The sequence below is a fragment of the Hemitrygon akajei genome, chromosome 10 (genome assembly GCF_048418815.1).
Source record: "Hemitrygon akajei chromosome 10, sHemAka1.3, whole genome shotgun sequence".
NCBI classification, from domain to species: Eukaryota; Metazoa; Chordata; class Chondrichthyes; order Myliobatiformes; family Dasyatidae; genus Hemitrygon; species Hemitrygon akajei.
The window spans coordinates 72,993,639-73,009,167 of NC_133133.1; the positions used below are offsets into that span (position 1 = coordinate 72,993,639).

At 40.9% G+C, this 15,529-nt stretch overlaps 1 protein-coding gene across 6 annotated transcripts in view; it reads right to left on the reverse strand.

Moving 5' to 3' along the window:
- LOC140734470 (fibronectin type-III domain-containing protein 3A-like) overlaps positions 1–15,529 on the reverse strand; it is a 137,757-nt gene that overhangs the window by 25,898 nt on the left and 96,330 nt on the right. For all 6 annotated transcript variants that reach the window (XM_073058458.1, XM_073058456.1, XM_073058457.1 and 3 more), the window contains 5 exons: positions 14,548–14,601; positions 14,316–14,437; positions 13,039–13,213; positions 11,253–11,339; positions 10,481–10,619 (listed from right to left, as the gene is read on the reverse strand). In XM_073058458.1, coding sequence (XP_072914559.1) covers positions 10,481–10,619; positions 11,253–11,339; positions 13,039–13,213; positions 14,316–14,437; positions 14,548–14,601 — 577 coding nt within the window. The remainder of the gene's footprint in view (positions 1–10,480; positions 10,620–11,252; positions 11,340–13,038; positions 13,214–14,315; positions 14,438–14,547; positions 14,602–15,529) is intronic.

Genomic DNA, 15,529 nt, shown 5'->3' on the forward strand with positions numbered 1-15,529 from the left:
GTTAGGTTCTCCCAACCCATGCCGGGAGACTGAGTCCTCTCATAAGGTATTCGGGGCTACCCGGGGAGCACAAGTTGGCTGACCGCTGGGCGGCCACATTCTATGTAGAGGAGTCAGATGCCAAATGTACCAGTTTTCTGGGTGAAACCACAGGACAGGAATGGGCCTGTCAAGAACCATCTTTTGGTTCTGGGACAAGAGGTGCAGGTTGACCCAGAGCCCGATCTGGAGCCTACACCTAGTGAGAGGACTGTGTGGTGACGCGGGGTGACTGAAGGACCAACAGCAGGAGAGATTAGACCTGCCCCCACCCCTGAAAGGGATACTGATTCAGAGGATGAGGAAATGGGGGAGGGGTGGTTATGCTGCCTTTCACTAACACCCCACTGATTGAGGAAGAGACTCCCAATCCCAACCCTTCTCATGCTGAGTCAGGTGAAATCCAGGGGGGTGGGGGGTACTATCTGTGGACAGACTGGGTTACAGCAGGACCCTGAAAGGGATGAAGCAGGGCTCAGCCTAGATACAGAGGGGTCTGAGTTGTGGGAGGGCACAAGTGATAGACAGGGGTAGGGCTCGCTATGTAGACCAGATGTATCCTAATTTGCATCAGAACCTTAAGTAGATGAGGGGGCATGGAGTTCTCAAAGGATCAGCAGACCACTGGATAGGCTGACCTATGTAGCACCGGGGGAACAGAGTGTGGCCCCTACCGCTCTGGGGACTTAAGTCATTACCTTTTGCACCTGGGTTGGACTTTGTGCTTTGCAGGAAGGGTTGGCAAATTATCTAAATGTCATGAGGACATGACTAAATTTGGTGGTGGGGGCGAGAGTGTAACAACCTGGGAAAGGTTTCACTGCTAATGTAATAGTTTTTCTATAGCAGCAGCATTTGGGTTATGGTTAGAGATAATGGGGCCTTTGAAATTTGCAACGTCCAATGGAGGGAGTGTTTTTTTTTGTTGTGTGCCTGAGACCGATGTGATCTGGGTCCTTTGTTCAGCAAGAGATGAAGAGAGAAGATGCCAGAAAGTAGAGGTTGTAGACAGCAGGAGGGAGTGGACTTGGAGTGGGGCCAGGAGTTGACGAAGCCCGGGGAAATCGATGGAGGACTAACGCAGGGGAAACCGTGAGCTCCAACTTGTGCATGTTAGACTGTTTCATTAAAATGGGCCCTTTTCTCTTTGCTTTACTTACTAACCCTTTGATCAAATTAAGAATGATAAAGCTAAATTGTTTAATTGCATATGGCGAACTGTCTGTTATTTCGTGGCACTGATTTGTAACAGGTGAACAGATCACGCACCATCCACACAAACAAAGGTTCTGCACCTCAGATTTTACACGTTTTGCGGGGTCAGAGACCGTCTTCCCTAGACTAACGCAGCCGGCTGAACCTGAGGGTTTCACTTCTGTCGCTGAAAAGCTGAATCAAACCTACTATTGCTTTGTCTGTCTTGTGCACTCGGAAGACAAAATTATTTCAGCTAGAAGCAGAGACCTTGAAGCTGAGAGAGCAAATACACAGACGTACCATATAGAACATCAATTCCATGGCGAAGATGAAAATATTTATGAAGTCAAAGGACAAGCTGTGACAACTGATAAAGGGGACATACATGCTGGAGACACCGTGCCTAACGGAGCATGTTCTGTTGCTAGCAGCAAGACAATCTCACTTTGGTACACAATAAAATGGAGGCTGAAATAACAGTTATACTCAGGATAACAGATGTTGAGGGATATGCACGCCTTGGAGGAAAAGGCGGAACAGCTTCGGGGAGACCTAAAAACAACTAATGGAACAGCTTTGGAGGAATCAAAAAGAATAGGCAGAGCAACTTTGAAGACAGATGGAGGAGCCCAAGTTGTGGGAACAAATTGCAGCCAAGACGGCCAGAATTAAAGTGCTACGGACTGCAAGTGCTGTGTTTGCTAAGTGTGCTCTGGCGGAACAGTTCTCTGGTGAGAGTTCCTATGTTGGCATGGGACAGAGAAAATCCAGCACACTCAGTGTCAAGGTGGATAATCAAAGGTCTATGTACCACGAGTGTGAAAGCTTTGGTGTTGAGCAGATAATTGCTGAGGCCTACATGGGAAAAGTCTCTTCATGGCCGCGTATTAAATCGTTAGACGCCAAAGCCCTTCAGGACTTTGGTCTTTTTCTTTAAAGTGTGCAATGCTACAGAAGACATGCAGAGCATGCACGAGTTGAAAGTGCCTGCTAATACGGACCAGTAAAAGAAGACCATGATGGTGGAAGAGAGTATGCTCGGCCAAAGCTGACAGTTAATGGGACTCCAGTTTTGCTCTTGGATGAGGTTTGGCAGCAGCCATTCAAGGCAGATTTTCATGAATGCATTCGAGAGAAACAATCTGGTTTAGCAGAAGAAGATCACAATCCAGGATAGACTGCTTACCAAAAGAGGACATTGGTGTAAATGTTGAGATTTCAGGCCTCCTGTATCTCAGTAGCATGTAGTTGTAATTATTATAGTGTAATAAGTAGGGGTCGTGGAATATAGGAGCCATGTATTCTGCAAATGCCACGTTAGCATTCATTTCAAAAGGTCTAAAATACACGAGCAGGGATATGATGCTGAGGCTTTATAAGGCACTGGTGAGGCCTCACCTTGTCAGCAGTTGTGGGCATTGGAGAGGTTTCAGAGGAGGTTAAACAAGGGTGCTTCCAAGAATGAAAGGAACGTTTGACAGCTCTGAGTGTACTTGCTGGAATCTAGAAGGGTGAGAGGGGAATCTCTTTGAAACCTTTCGAATGTTGAAAGGCCCAGACTGAGTATATGTGGAAAGGATGTTTCCCATGGTGGGGGAGTCTAAGACAAGGCGGCCCAGCCTCAGGACGGAGGGGTGTCCACTTAAACCAGAAATGCAGAGAAATCTCTTTAGTCAGAGGGTGGCAAATTTGTGGAATGTTTTATCACAGGCAGCTGTAGAGGCCAGGTCACTGGGTGTGTTTAAGGCAGTGCTTGATAGGTTCATGATTGGCCACGGCATCAAAGGTTACAGGGAGAAGGCTGGGGAGGGGGGAAAAAAGTATCAGCCATGATTGAATGTGTTGGCATGTGGCCAAGTGGTTAAGGCCTTGGGTTGGCGATCTTAAGGTCTTTAGTTTGAGCCTCAGCCGAAGCAGCGTGTCCCCTTGAGCAAAGCACTTAACCACACACTGCTCCTGCACGTTTATAGCCCAGTGGCAGCGGCTGGTGCAGTATGGACAAGTCAAGACAAGAACGGGCCAATTGGCCTAATTCTGCTCCTATGTCTTATGGTCTTATGTATTCTGTGCTGCATGTTTATTATGGTAACTAGTCACATAAGTTGGGACGTAATAAAAGCAGAGAAAATAAATTCCATATTCATAATTATTTCATGGTAGTTTATAGCTTGGGACCGCAGAGGTCACATCTTTGCTGACTGCTGGGATAATGCCCAATAATGCTTAAATGTACATTCGCCAATTGCTAATAAAGGACCAAAACAGGGAATTTGACTCTCTGGAGCAATCGTTGAAGCTGGGGGTGTGTCACCCAAGTATAAGAACTCTGTGGCTGGTGGTAATTGTTTTGTTTTGATTTTGGATTAATTTGTGTGACTACTGGTCTGTTGCCCAGAAAGCCCCGAGGGCTTCTTGACGGGGGATTTAAGTGTATAGAGACAGGATGCCCATGGTGAAAACGAGGCAGTCAGAGCCAAAAAACAAAGTTGCTGAAGTGCTGATGTGCGGTAGAAGCGGGAGCTTACTACACCTGGATCCTGCTCAACCAGAGTTCTAGTAAGGCACCAAACAGAGTCCTGACTAAGGGTCTCAGCCTGAAATGTCGACCGTTTACTCATTCCCATGGATGCTGCCTGATCTGCTGACTCCCTCCAGCTTTTTGTTTGTGTTGCTTTGGATTTCCAGCATCTGCAGACTTCACTGTGTTTATAAATAGAGAGAATAGTTCAGGCCAAGGGATCAAAAGTTGCAAAGATGCGATAATTTGAAGAATTGAGATATACTGTAGCTGAGAGAGAAAAATCTTGATAAGAGAATGTCAAAAGAAATAATAAACAGAACAAACTTCAGAATTAATCTAGATATTAAGGTTAGAATAATAAGACTTAAAACTAAAAGCTCTGTATCTGAATGCACTTAGATAAACGAACAGAGAGTGTGCATATAAATACAAAGGTATGACCAGCTTTCATTACTGAGTCCTGACTGCAAAATGACCTGAATATTTAAAGGTACTTTATGCATTACAAGGACAGGAAACTAACAGTAGTTGGAATAGCAAAAGAAAGACTCAGCTAAGTTCAGGAAGCCAGTATGCAGTATTGTGGTTGACAATTTTAGTAAAGAGCAAGTTAGGTGCACAGGGCCCCTAAATACAAGCATAAAATCAGACAGAATATAGCGGTGCACCTAGCAGAGCTGCTCAATCACAGCTCAACAATCTGGGTTCAATCATGACCTTCAATGCTTTTTGTGGAGTTTCTAAGTTCTCGCTGTAACTACCCAGCTTTGGGTAAATAACTCCAAAGCCTGGTGGGCAGCCTTGGGAGAAGCTGCAGCTATGGGAGGTAAACTTAGACAGAAAATCCGGAATGGAGCCCTTAAGGTGACTGGACATCACTGAACATCCTTCTGGCAACTCCTGCAGCCAGGCTGGTGTCAAATGTATTGGTTCACTTTCCTTTGGACTACACTAGTGAGGCTGAGAGGGGGATCTTGATAACTGGGCATCCCAGGATCTCCATATCCTCCACCCAGGCTTGTGCCCTGGAGAGTTCACTCCAGTGCCACTATTCTTCGAGACAGATGGATGCCATCATCTGTAACTACACAGATTTACTCCAAATACTTGGGGTTCCTCCCACATCGAGGATATGTGAGCTGGCTGGTTAATCTGTCACTGTAAATTATTGTGCAGATGAATGGCAGAAGCTTGGGGGGGGGAGCTCAGGGAAATAGAGCAGAATAAATTGGAACTGGTACAGAGTTGGTGTAAAGTGATTTCTTGGTGGTTGACATGGATGCACAGGATTGAAGGGAATATTGTGATATAATAAGAGCTTGTCAGAAAGGCAAAAGGATCAACGTGTAAACAATAAAAAAAAACAGGTTGGGAAACCCGCCCCGAGATGATTGAAGGAGGTAAGAATGGAAGACAAGACTAGGATTTTAACCAAAATAAGGGCAATTATGAGGGTATGATAACACAGTTAGGTAAAGTGAAATTGGTTAATTGACATGTAACTTGCATCACAAGAAAGGAAAATTCCAAAAAGTAGCCCTGTGATCCACATTTTATTAAAAAAAGTTAAATATGAAAGATAAAGAAGCTGCATATAATTGCACAAAGATTTCTGGCAGCTTAGAAGAGAGAGAATATGAAAAGTAAAGAAAGTGAAAGATTAACAAAAAAAAGTACAAAATAAAGCTAGCCAGCAATGCTCGAACAAATTTTAAGTTTCGCTCTATACAAGAAAGTGAATATTGCGACTACAGAAGGCAAGTCTGAGAGTTAATAATGGAAAAGGAATGGCAGATAAATAGGTATTTTGCATCATTATATACTATAGAAAATGCAAATAACATCCTAGAAATAGATAGATACTTCATTGATCCCAGAGGAAATTATAGTGTCACAGTAGCATTATAAGTGCACAGATATACAATAAGAGAACAATAAAAAATAAGTAACCTCAAACAGTCTAATAGGAGGGGGTCATCACTTCCCCTGGCTATAGGTTGACTCATTACAGAGCCTAATGGCCGAGGGTAAGAATGACCTCATATAGCGCTCTTTGGAGCAGCACAGTTGTCTTTGGTCTATGACTGAAAGTGCTCCTCTGTTCAGCCAAGGTGTCATGCAGAGGGTGAGAAATATTGCCCAGAATTGCCAGGATTTCCTGTAGGGTCTTTTGTTCTACCACAGACTCCAGTGTGTCCAGTTTGACTCCTATAATAGAGCCAGCCTTTCCAATCAGTTTATTGAGCCTGTCGGCATCACCTGTGTTGATACCATTGCCCCAGCACATCACCACATAGAAGACTGTACCGGTGACAACAGACTAGCAGAACGTGAAGGAGAGGCCTGCATACTCCAAAGGGCCTCCGTCTCCTCAGGAAGTAGAGGCGACTCTGGCCCTCCTTATACACAGTCTCTGTGTTGGTGCCCCACTCAAGACCGTCATCCAGTTACACCCCTGGTACTTGTAGGTCCTCACCACATCCACGTCCTACCCATCAATAGTCACAGTGAGCAGTGCAGGCTTAGTCTTCCTGAAGTCCATCACCATTTCCTTTGCTTTAATGATGTTGAGCTGCACAGCTAAATAGCTATATTGCTAAAAAGCTAAATAGTTTTAAAATCATAAATTGGGAGGAAGGGAGAAACTTACAATCAGCAGTAAAATGGCACTGAGGAAATGGTTGGACCCTGAGCTGACAATTCCTTGGGTCTCAGTCAGCTAGTGAGATAGCTAATGCATTGGTTCTAATATTCCAAAATACCCCATATTCAGGAAAAGGTCTGCCAGATTGGAAAATAGCAAATTTTACTCCTGTATTCGTAATGTACATGAACACAAGAAACTGCAGGCCAGTTGGTTTGACATTCGTCATAGCAAACTTATTATAAGATAATATTGAAGATACTGCAGCAAGGTACTTAGAAACATTCATGTCATTTCAACAAAGTCAGTAGGAGCTTCTGAAAATAAATCATGTTAAGACTAATTTATTGGAGTTCTTTGAAAAAGTAATATGTCATGTATAAAAGGGAGTCATCTCTGATACTTGTATTTACATAAATCTAGATGAAAGTGTAGGTTCATGATAAGTAAGGCATGATTTATGGTACAGTTGTGGATAGTCTGGAGCAGCCTGATAGGAATATATAAATTTATGAGATGCACAGATAGGGTAAATAGACAATATAACTCACACAAAATGCTGGAGGAACTCAGAAGGCCAGGCAGCATCTATGAAAAAGAGTAAACAGTGGACGTTTAAGGCTGAAGCCCTTCATCAGGACTGGTAAATAGATAATAGTCGCAAAAAACTAGATGGAAAGTTTGGTGGCGAAATGACAGATGGGGTTTACCTCCAGACAAATGTGAGGTGTTGCATTTTGGAGGTCAAATGTAAGGAGGAAAATGCAAAATGGCAGGTAACTTAGGAGCAAGGATATACAGAGGGGATGTGCGCAGGGATTTTGCGGTGAAAGTTCATAGTTCCCTGAGAGTTGGCAACACAAGCAGATCAAATGGTAAGGAATGTGTACGGCATGCTTGCTTTCAATGGTCAGGATAAGAGTAAAAATACAACTTTTGTTAAGTCACATTTGGTTATGCCATTACAGGCAGGATAAGGATGCAGAAGAATTTCAAAGTACAAAGTAAATCTATTATCAAAGTACATACATGTCACCATATACAACTTATTATTTTCTTGGGGGTATTCACAGTAAATGCAAGAAATACAATAAAATCAATGAAGGACCACACCCAACAGGGCAGACAGCAATCAATATCCAAAATAAAATATTGTAAATACAAAAAAGTGAAAAAAAAAGGAAAGAATAATAATAATAAATAAGCAATAAATATTGAGAACATGTAGATGAAGAATCCTTGAAAGGAAGTCTGCTTCATTTGGAACAGTTCAATGATGGGACAGGGTGGGTAAAGTTATCTCCTCTGGTTCAAGAGCCTATGGATAAGGGATAGTAACTGTTTCTGAACCTGGTGGCATAGGTTCTCAGGCTTCTATAACTTCTTCCTGATTACAACAGTGAGAAGAGAGCCTGGCCTGAATGGTGGGGGTCCCTGATGATGGATGCTGCTTTCCTGTGACATCACTCTGTAGATATACACAATGATTGGGAGGGCTTTACCCATGATGGACTGAGCTGTATCCACTACCTTTTGTAGGCTTTTCTGTACAAGGACATTGGTGTTTCTCTACCAGGCTGTGATGCAATCAGCCAGTAAACTCTCCACTAGGCATCTATAGAAGTTTGTCACAGTTTTAGATGATGTGCTGAATTTTCTCAAACTTCTAAGAAACCAGAGGTACTGCAATGTTTCCTTCGTGACGGTATTTACGTACTGGACCCAGGAAAGATCTTCTGAAATGATGACACAAAGGAATTAACAGTTGTTGACACTCTCCATCCCCTGATCCCCCAATGAGAACTGGCTCATGGACCACTGGTTTCTTCCACCTAAAGTCAATAATCATCTCCTTGGTTTTGCTGACATTAACTAAGAGTTTGTTGTTGTGGCACCACTCAGCCAGATTTTCAATCTCCCTCCTATATGCTTATTCGTCACTGCCCTTGATTCAGCCAATGTCAGTGGTGTCGTTGGCAAAATTAGATACGGTACTGGAGCCATGAATCACAAGTGTAAAAGCGAATAGAGGACAGGGTAGAAAGAGGATTGTCAAGATTGCTGTGGGAAATCGAGAGGTTTATAAAAGATGTTGTATTAGAGAGTATTAGTTATAAGGAAAGGTTGAATAATACAGGAAGATGTGATAAATTGATAAAAGTATTGAAATTTAATGAGAGGCATAGATAGGGTCAGTAGTCAGATTGTTTCTCCCAGGGTGCAAATGTCAAATACTATAGGGCATATCTTCAAGAACGATTTAAAAGGAAATTTACAAGGCAAGTTTTGTTTTCATACAAAATTGGTAGTTGCCTGTAACATGCTGCCAGGAAGTTGATGGAAGCAGATACGACAACGACATTCAAGGAGATATTTGAACAGGCAGGGATTGAGAGATGTGCAGGCCACGTGCCGGCAGATACGATTTGTTAGATAGGCATCATGGTCGATGCAGACACTTTGGGCTAAAGTGCCTATTCTTACAAAGTACATTGTTCCATGAATGCACTATATTTATATTTTCATTTGCATCTGATCAAAGATTATTACAGAAAACAACTCCTTACAGCATAGGTGGTAATATTTTGGCATGGGTAAAAGATTGGCTTAAATGATTTGGATAAAAGTCCAAATGTATAATTGGTCATCTATAAATTAGTACAAGAGTAAATCATGAAGATGATTTAAGGAGGCTACATGGAGATAGAGTGGCTAAATGAATGGTTAAAAAAAAAATCAGGAAAATGGAGTTGTGCAGAAAGAAATACAGTCTTCAAATCAGTGAATTTGAATGCATCAAGGAGAGCGGAAGTAGGCAACTAGGTAGTCTTTGTCCTTGTCGTGAGGTCAGAGGAATCGGGGGTGCGGTGGGAGGGTGCCATTTTGTGAAGCTGCTCTGCATCATCCATTTTGTGAACTGGTTTTGCTCAGCTGAATCAGTGTTTTAAAAGAAGAGGCAATGATGCTCCAGGAAATCTGCTGAACTAGAGATCATTCCCAGATAAGTTATTTGTGAGGTGTTCTTTGGTATGATATAACATGCTGGTTTGTGATTAGTGTGGTCAGTGCCTGCCTCAAGTGATGCGAGCTGTTCACTGGTTTGGTAACTAACTTAGAATAAGGTGTTATAAATTACCAGTTGTCACTTCCTGGAAGAGGCCAATAAGTGGTGCCGACTTGCACCAGAGCCAATAAGAAGGTGACATAGGTTAATCAGATGACACACAGCCAATGAGACTGAAATGTGACATTTGAACTGGTAAGGAATATAAAAGCCAAGGCTTCAAATGCAAAGCAACAACAACTCCCCAGTGACCAATCATTGTGGATGTGGTGTACCACGAGGACACGTGGAGATTAGATCAGGACCACAAGGAACACGTGGCCAGTGTAGACACCTTTTCCATTATTTGACTGTTCATGGAGGTTCTGGAAAACTATGGAGGTGTGCACACAGGTACTAGGTTATGTAAACCCATGCGCTTGTGAACTGAGCCCATAAAGGTACTTGTCAGTGATTCTCTGTGCCCCTCTGATATCCTTGGAACAGAGCATGATTTGGGAGAATGTGAAATTGTTCATTTTGATAAAAAGAAGAACATGAGAGATTTCAGTATTCTAGAGGTGCAAAGGTGTGATTCTACACTTTTACTCCCACAGAGCTGCATCCAAACTGATTTTGCTACTTGATTTTCTGATTTAAGATTCTAACTCCATAGCTTTTACTCTTTAAAGTCAAAGCTAACTTACCTCCTTTTTCATTTTGCCCCTAACTTCTAATGGTTAAATAGATTAGAATAACTAATGCCTTTGATCACATTGCAACCACTTTATTTATACCTTCTCATTTGTCCAAACTGCATCAGTTATAGGTCCTTTATTCTATAATCAAAGAATTTCTGTCAGATAACAGTTTATTTTTCTGATTTGAAGCATTTGGTAAAATAGACATTCACATCCTAACTACTACCAATTCAGATTGTCTGCAAGTAGACTATTTGGAAAAAATACATTTGCATCAGATCATTGTTTGAAATTTCATTAACAATGAACTTCCTAAGGTATCAAGTGTGACTTACCCCATACAACCTTGAAACTGTGTGCATGAACTTTTCCCTTTACACTTGGTTTACTGGGTGGTCCAGGTCTATTGGGGCACGTGCAATATTTGACAACTTCACTTGGGTTACTTTTGCCTTCACGATTACAGGCAAAGATCTAAATATTAACAGAAATCCAGACTGAAAGCACGAAAGACATTCAAGAATACAAAATTAAACTTCAGCTCACTTGCTGTATATTGTGAATTCTCACAAGTGGGTCCCACCACCTATATATCCATGAACCATATTTACTGTATATAACCCATGTACCTTATTTATATATACCCCATCTATGTATCCAACCAAATGTCTTTTATGCATTGCAATTACACCCACCACAACAGCTTCCTTCGTTAGCTTGTTTCATATACCCATCACCCTGTTTGTGAAAACATTGTCCCTCATAGGTCCTACTTAAAATCGGAGCAGGAACAGAATCTAACAGCAATTGCTTAATACAATGCAAAAGAATCCCATTAAGACTAGGATTTAACACTGGATTTTGTTGGTGGCTATCATTACATTTCAACTTCAACTGCAGGAAGCGTAACTTCTAGGCGTGATTTAGTACCAATTCAGAGCTTACTGTTCAATGGGATAGAACTCATTAGGAGTCCAAGTTGATTTTTTTTTTAAAGAATTTTCTTATTTGGGAATTGTAGTTTCTTATGATTTGGAATTGACAAACTAATTTGGAGAAATGGTGAGAAAAGTAATAACAGATGAACATGCAGACATACTTACTTACCCTGCAATTGTAGGAGGTATTCCGTTTAAGATATTTTAAAGTGCAAGCAAGCTCATCTCCATTGTACTTTACCATATATCCATAACCCTGTAATATTAAAAAAAAATTGAAGTTATAGACAGGCTTACAGATTCAGCTAATAGTTCTCTCAGCAGTAAACTGCAAAAATGTTTTTTTTTCCGGCAGCAAACTCTCAATTTGTTCTCTTCTACCAATTTGGCTTGTAACGAATGTTCAGAATATCCAGCCAAAAATAATGATGATTTAACAAAATTAAAATGATCAGTTTCTCCACTGGAGGTGACTTCTGTTTAGGAGTAAATTTACAAAAAAAAGCTTTCTTCCTGAGAAATTACAGCTATTAAATTTAGCTCACTCTTGCAGCTGGACAAAAAACACCTATTATCAGTTGTGAAAGAAGCAACTGATAACGTTATAAAAATTTGAAGAAACATAAGAAATAAAGAATTTAATCTCAAATCTTTTAGGTCACCTCACTTCCATAAAATCTTATCTTTATTCTAAACAATTGACCTAGGAGTCAAGGCATTTGTCTTAGTGGGGGAAGTAGGCAGAGGGCAAGGAGCTAACAATTTATGACTCCCATTACCCTTTGTGTGCAGAAAGGGTCACATTACCCCGCGACTCTTAAACCCTATCCCTCGACTTAAGAAAGCGAACACTCCATAAGCTTCTTAACTACCTTATCTACCTGTGAGGCAACTTTCAGGGATCTGTGGACATGTATCCCCAGGTCCCTCTGCTCCTCCACACTACCAAGTATCCTGCCAATTGCTTTGTACTCTGCCTTGGAGTTTGTCCTTCCAAAGTGTACCACCTCACACTTCTCCGGGTTGAACTCCATCTGCCACTTCTCAGCCCACTTCTGCATCCTATCAATGTCTCTCTGCAATCTTCGACAATCCTCAACACTATCCACAACACCACCAACCTTGGTGTCGACTGCAAACTTGCCAACCAACCCTTTTACCCCCACATCCAGGACGTTAATAAAAATCACTAAAAGTAGAGGTCCCAGAACTGATCCTTGTGGGTCACCACTAGTCACAACCCCCCAATCTGAATGTACACCCTCCACCACGATCCTCTGCTTTCTGCAGGCAAGTCAATTCTGAATTCACCTGGCCAAACTTCCCTGGATCCCATGCCTTCTGACTTTCTGAATAAGCTTGTGGAACTTTGTCAAATGCCTTACTAAAATCCATGTAGATCATATCCACTGCACTACCCTCATCTATATGCCTGATCACCTCCTCAAATAACTCTATCAGGCTTGTTAGACACAATCTGCCCTTCACAAAGCCATGCTGACTGTCCCTGATCAGATCATGATTCTCTAAATGCCTACAGATCCTATCTCTAAGAATCTTTTCCAACAGCTTTCCCACCACAGACGCAAGGCTCACTGGTCTATAATTACCTGGACTATCCCTACTACCTTTTTTGAACAAGGGGACAACATTCGCCTCCCTCCAATCCTCCGGTACCATTCCCGTGGACAATGAGGACATAAAGATCCTAGCCAGAGGCTCAGCAATCTCTTCCCTCACCTCGTGGGAACATCGATGTTGAACATCCTGTAGCTTACTTTTCGAGGAAATTTAATGAACATCAAAGGAATTATTCCACTACAGAGAAAGAGTTGTTGATATTAAACAATCTTGAATCTGGTTGAATTCAGGCCAAACTGGACAAGAAACATATGTGAGAACTATGTTCACATTTAACAAGTTCACACAGACAAAACATCGAAAATGCTTCTTACTGAACTTTCATCTTCCATCTCCAGGATATATGTAACAGATTCATCATCTGAAACACCACCAGGTCGACTCCATTCCAGTGACATCCAAGTGACACCTGCCTGAATAAGCCGAGGAGAAGCTGGGGCAGCAGGAACACTTCCCACTGTGTAATATCGTACTGTTTCACTGAATTCACTGGTGAAAGAAAGAACAAACAATTTAAATGTAATGCAAAAAATTATTCATTACTGCATTTACCAAGGTAGTTGAAACAGTCAAAAAGGTTTGGCCATTGCATAAAAAGGTTCTGAGAATTATAATTACTGCACATTGAATTTTTCATAACATTGATACTAAATTCTCCAACTGGAGGTACCTTGCTCCTTCTTTCAGTTTCTATTTTTAAAAAAAGGTCATTTCTGCAGGTACCATTTCACTCTCTGTCAGTATTGTTTTGTCTGCTGGGCGTGTCACACAGCCTTTCAATCATCTTATCTATTTACTCCAAATTGAGACACTTTCAGATGTAGAATTAATGATTTCCAGGGAATTCCTACTGCCACTCACTCTTTCCTACAGGTCTGGAAAAAAATAATATTTCCATAATAATATAGACCCACTTATCAATAATTCTGATCAAAAGCAATACAAGAATAATTCCCAAGGTATGGAAGGTAGGCTTGTTGAAGTGAATGGGCACTTTGTCAAAAAGGTAGATTTTAATAAATTTAGAGCTCTTAATAATAGAGAGGAAGAAGAGAAAAAAAACTAAAGACATTTAGTCTCCTCAGGTTTAGATTACACATGTTACTCGTAGTCTGTTTAATACGCTAACCGTTATTAATGTAATTCCGATTTTTTTTTTAATCACCATCACTGTTATGTTTATCTATTTGAAACTTAATAAAAAAGATTGATAAATAAAGAAAGACATTTAGCCTCACTATTATCTCAAACCTGAGCACCACAGGACAGAGGATGACTGGGTTGATCCAATGCATAAACTTGTTCTTTCTTTCCTTACTCTGATCCGTTACTCTGTTTCTATTGCACCTTCTCTACTTCTCTTCTAATTGTCACTTGTTTTTTTCAGCTAAAACAGAGAAATTTCATATTCTGTTGCACTAACACAATGACACACAAGGTACGGCACCAGTGGTACAGGTCATCTTGCAATATTATAGAATTCAGCTTTTTCTTTCCAGTATTTGACTTTCAAACAACAGCTAACTGGACGGATTTTCTTTATCCAAATAAAATGAATTAATTTACATATATTAAAATTGATATTACCTACCTTAATCCAATATCATTTTTAGCAGCAAGTCTGAAAGTATATCCCACAGATGGTGACAATTTAGTCAGCTTGTACAGCTTCTGAGGTCCATGGTAACATTCCTTAAAAAAGTTATGCATTCCCTACATAGACAAAATTAATCAGTTAATTCTATTTGGCTACTAAAGAAATTTACTCTTATTTACATTATTACACTCTAAAGGTGAACTTTTAGAAGAATGCAAAATCATACCTCATCCCATTCCAATAAGTAATTGGAGATTTTAGAACCTCCATCATTGGGCGCCTGAAACAAAAAAAAACTAGACATTGTTAGATTTGGAACAACTGAATTCATTACCATATTAATAAATATGGCCAAATGGCCAACATTGGCCTCTTGTTTGTTGACCTCTCTACCATGGGAAAATAGTTCTGACCATCTACCCCTGTGCATGCCTTTCATAATCTTATATCAGATAACACTTCACATTCTTGCAATTCAGGGAAAAGAGCTTATCCAAATCTCTCCACTTAACTAGTCTTTCAATCCACTGATATGTATGTTTATTTTGTTATGTATAACTATTAACAAGAGAAAGGCTGAAATACATTTTTGAAATACAGCTTTTACTGTAATACAGTCTACACAAGAACACAATAAAATAGGAGGAGCTCAAGCCTGTGTTTCATTCAGTATGATCATGGCTGATCTTTTCTTTGGCTTCAATTCCTTTTGGAGTCATGGATTCATACAACACAGCAAAAGGTCCCAAGGCCCACCTCATCCATGCTGATCTTTAAGCTCCTCCACACTAATCCAGCTGTCCACATGCTCCTCCACATGTCTAACTACATATCTCATTACCGACTGCATCTGACACCACCACGTTCTCTGACAGTGAGTTCCACATATCAACCACTTTTCAAAAATAATACCTCTGCTCGAACCCTCTTTAAAACCCTGTTGTCTCACATTAAACCTCTTGCTTGTGACATCTCTATCATGGGAAAATAGTTCTGACCATCTACCCCTATGCATGCCTCTCATAACCTTATATCAGATAACACTTCACATTCTTGCAATTCAAGAAAAGACCTTATCCAATCTCTCCACTTAACTAAAGTCTTCCAATCCAACAATATCCTGGTGAATCTCCTCAGTACTCTATTGCATCGTTCCTAATTTTGCAGCGACCAGAATTGCACACATTACTCCAAGTGCAGTCTAATTA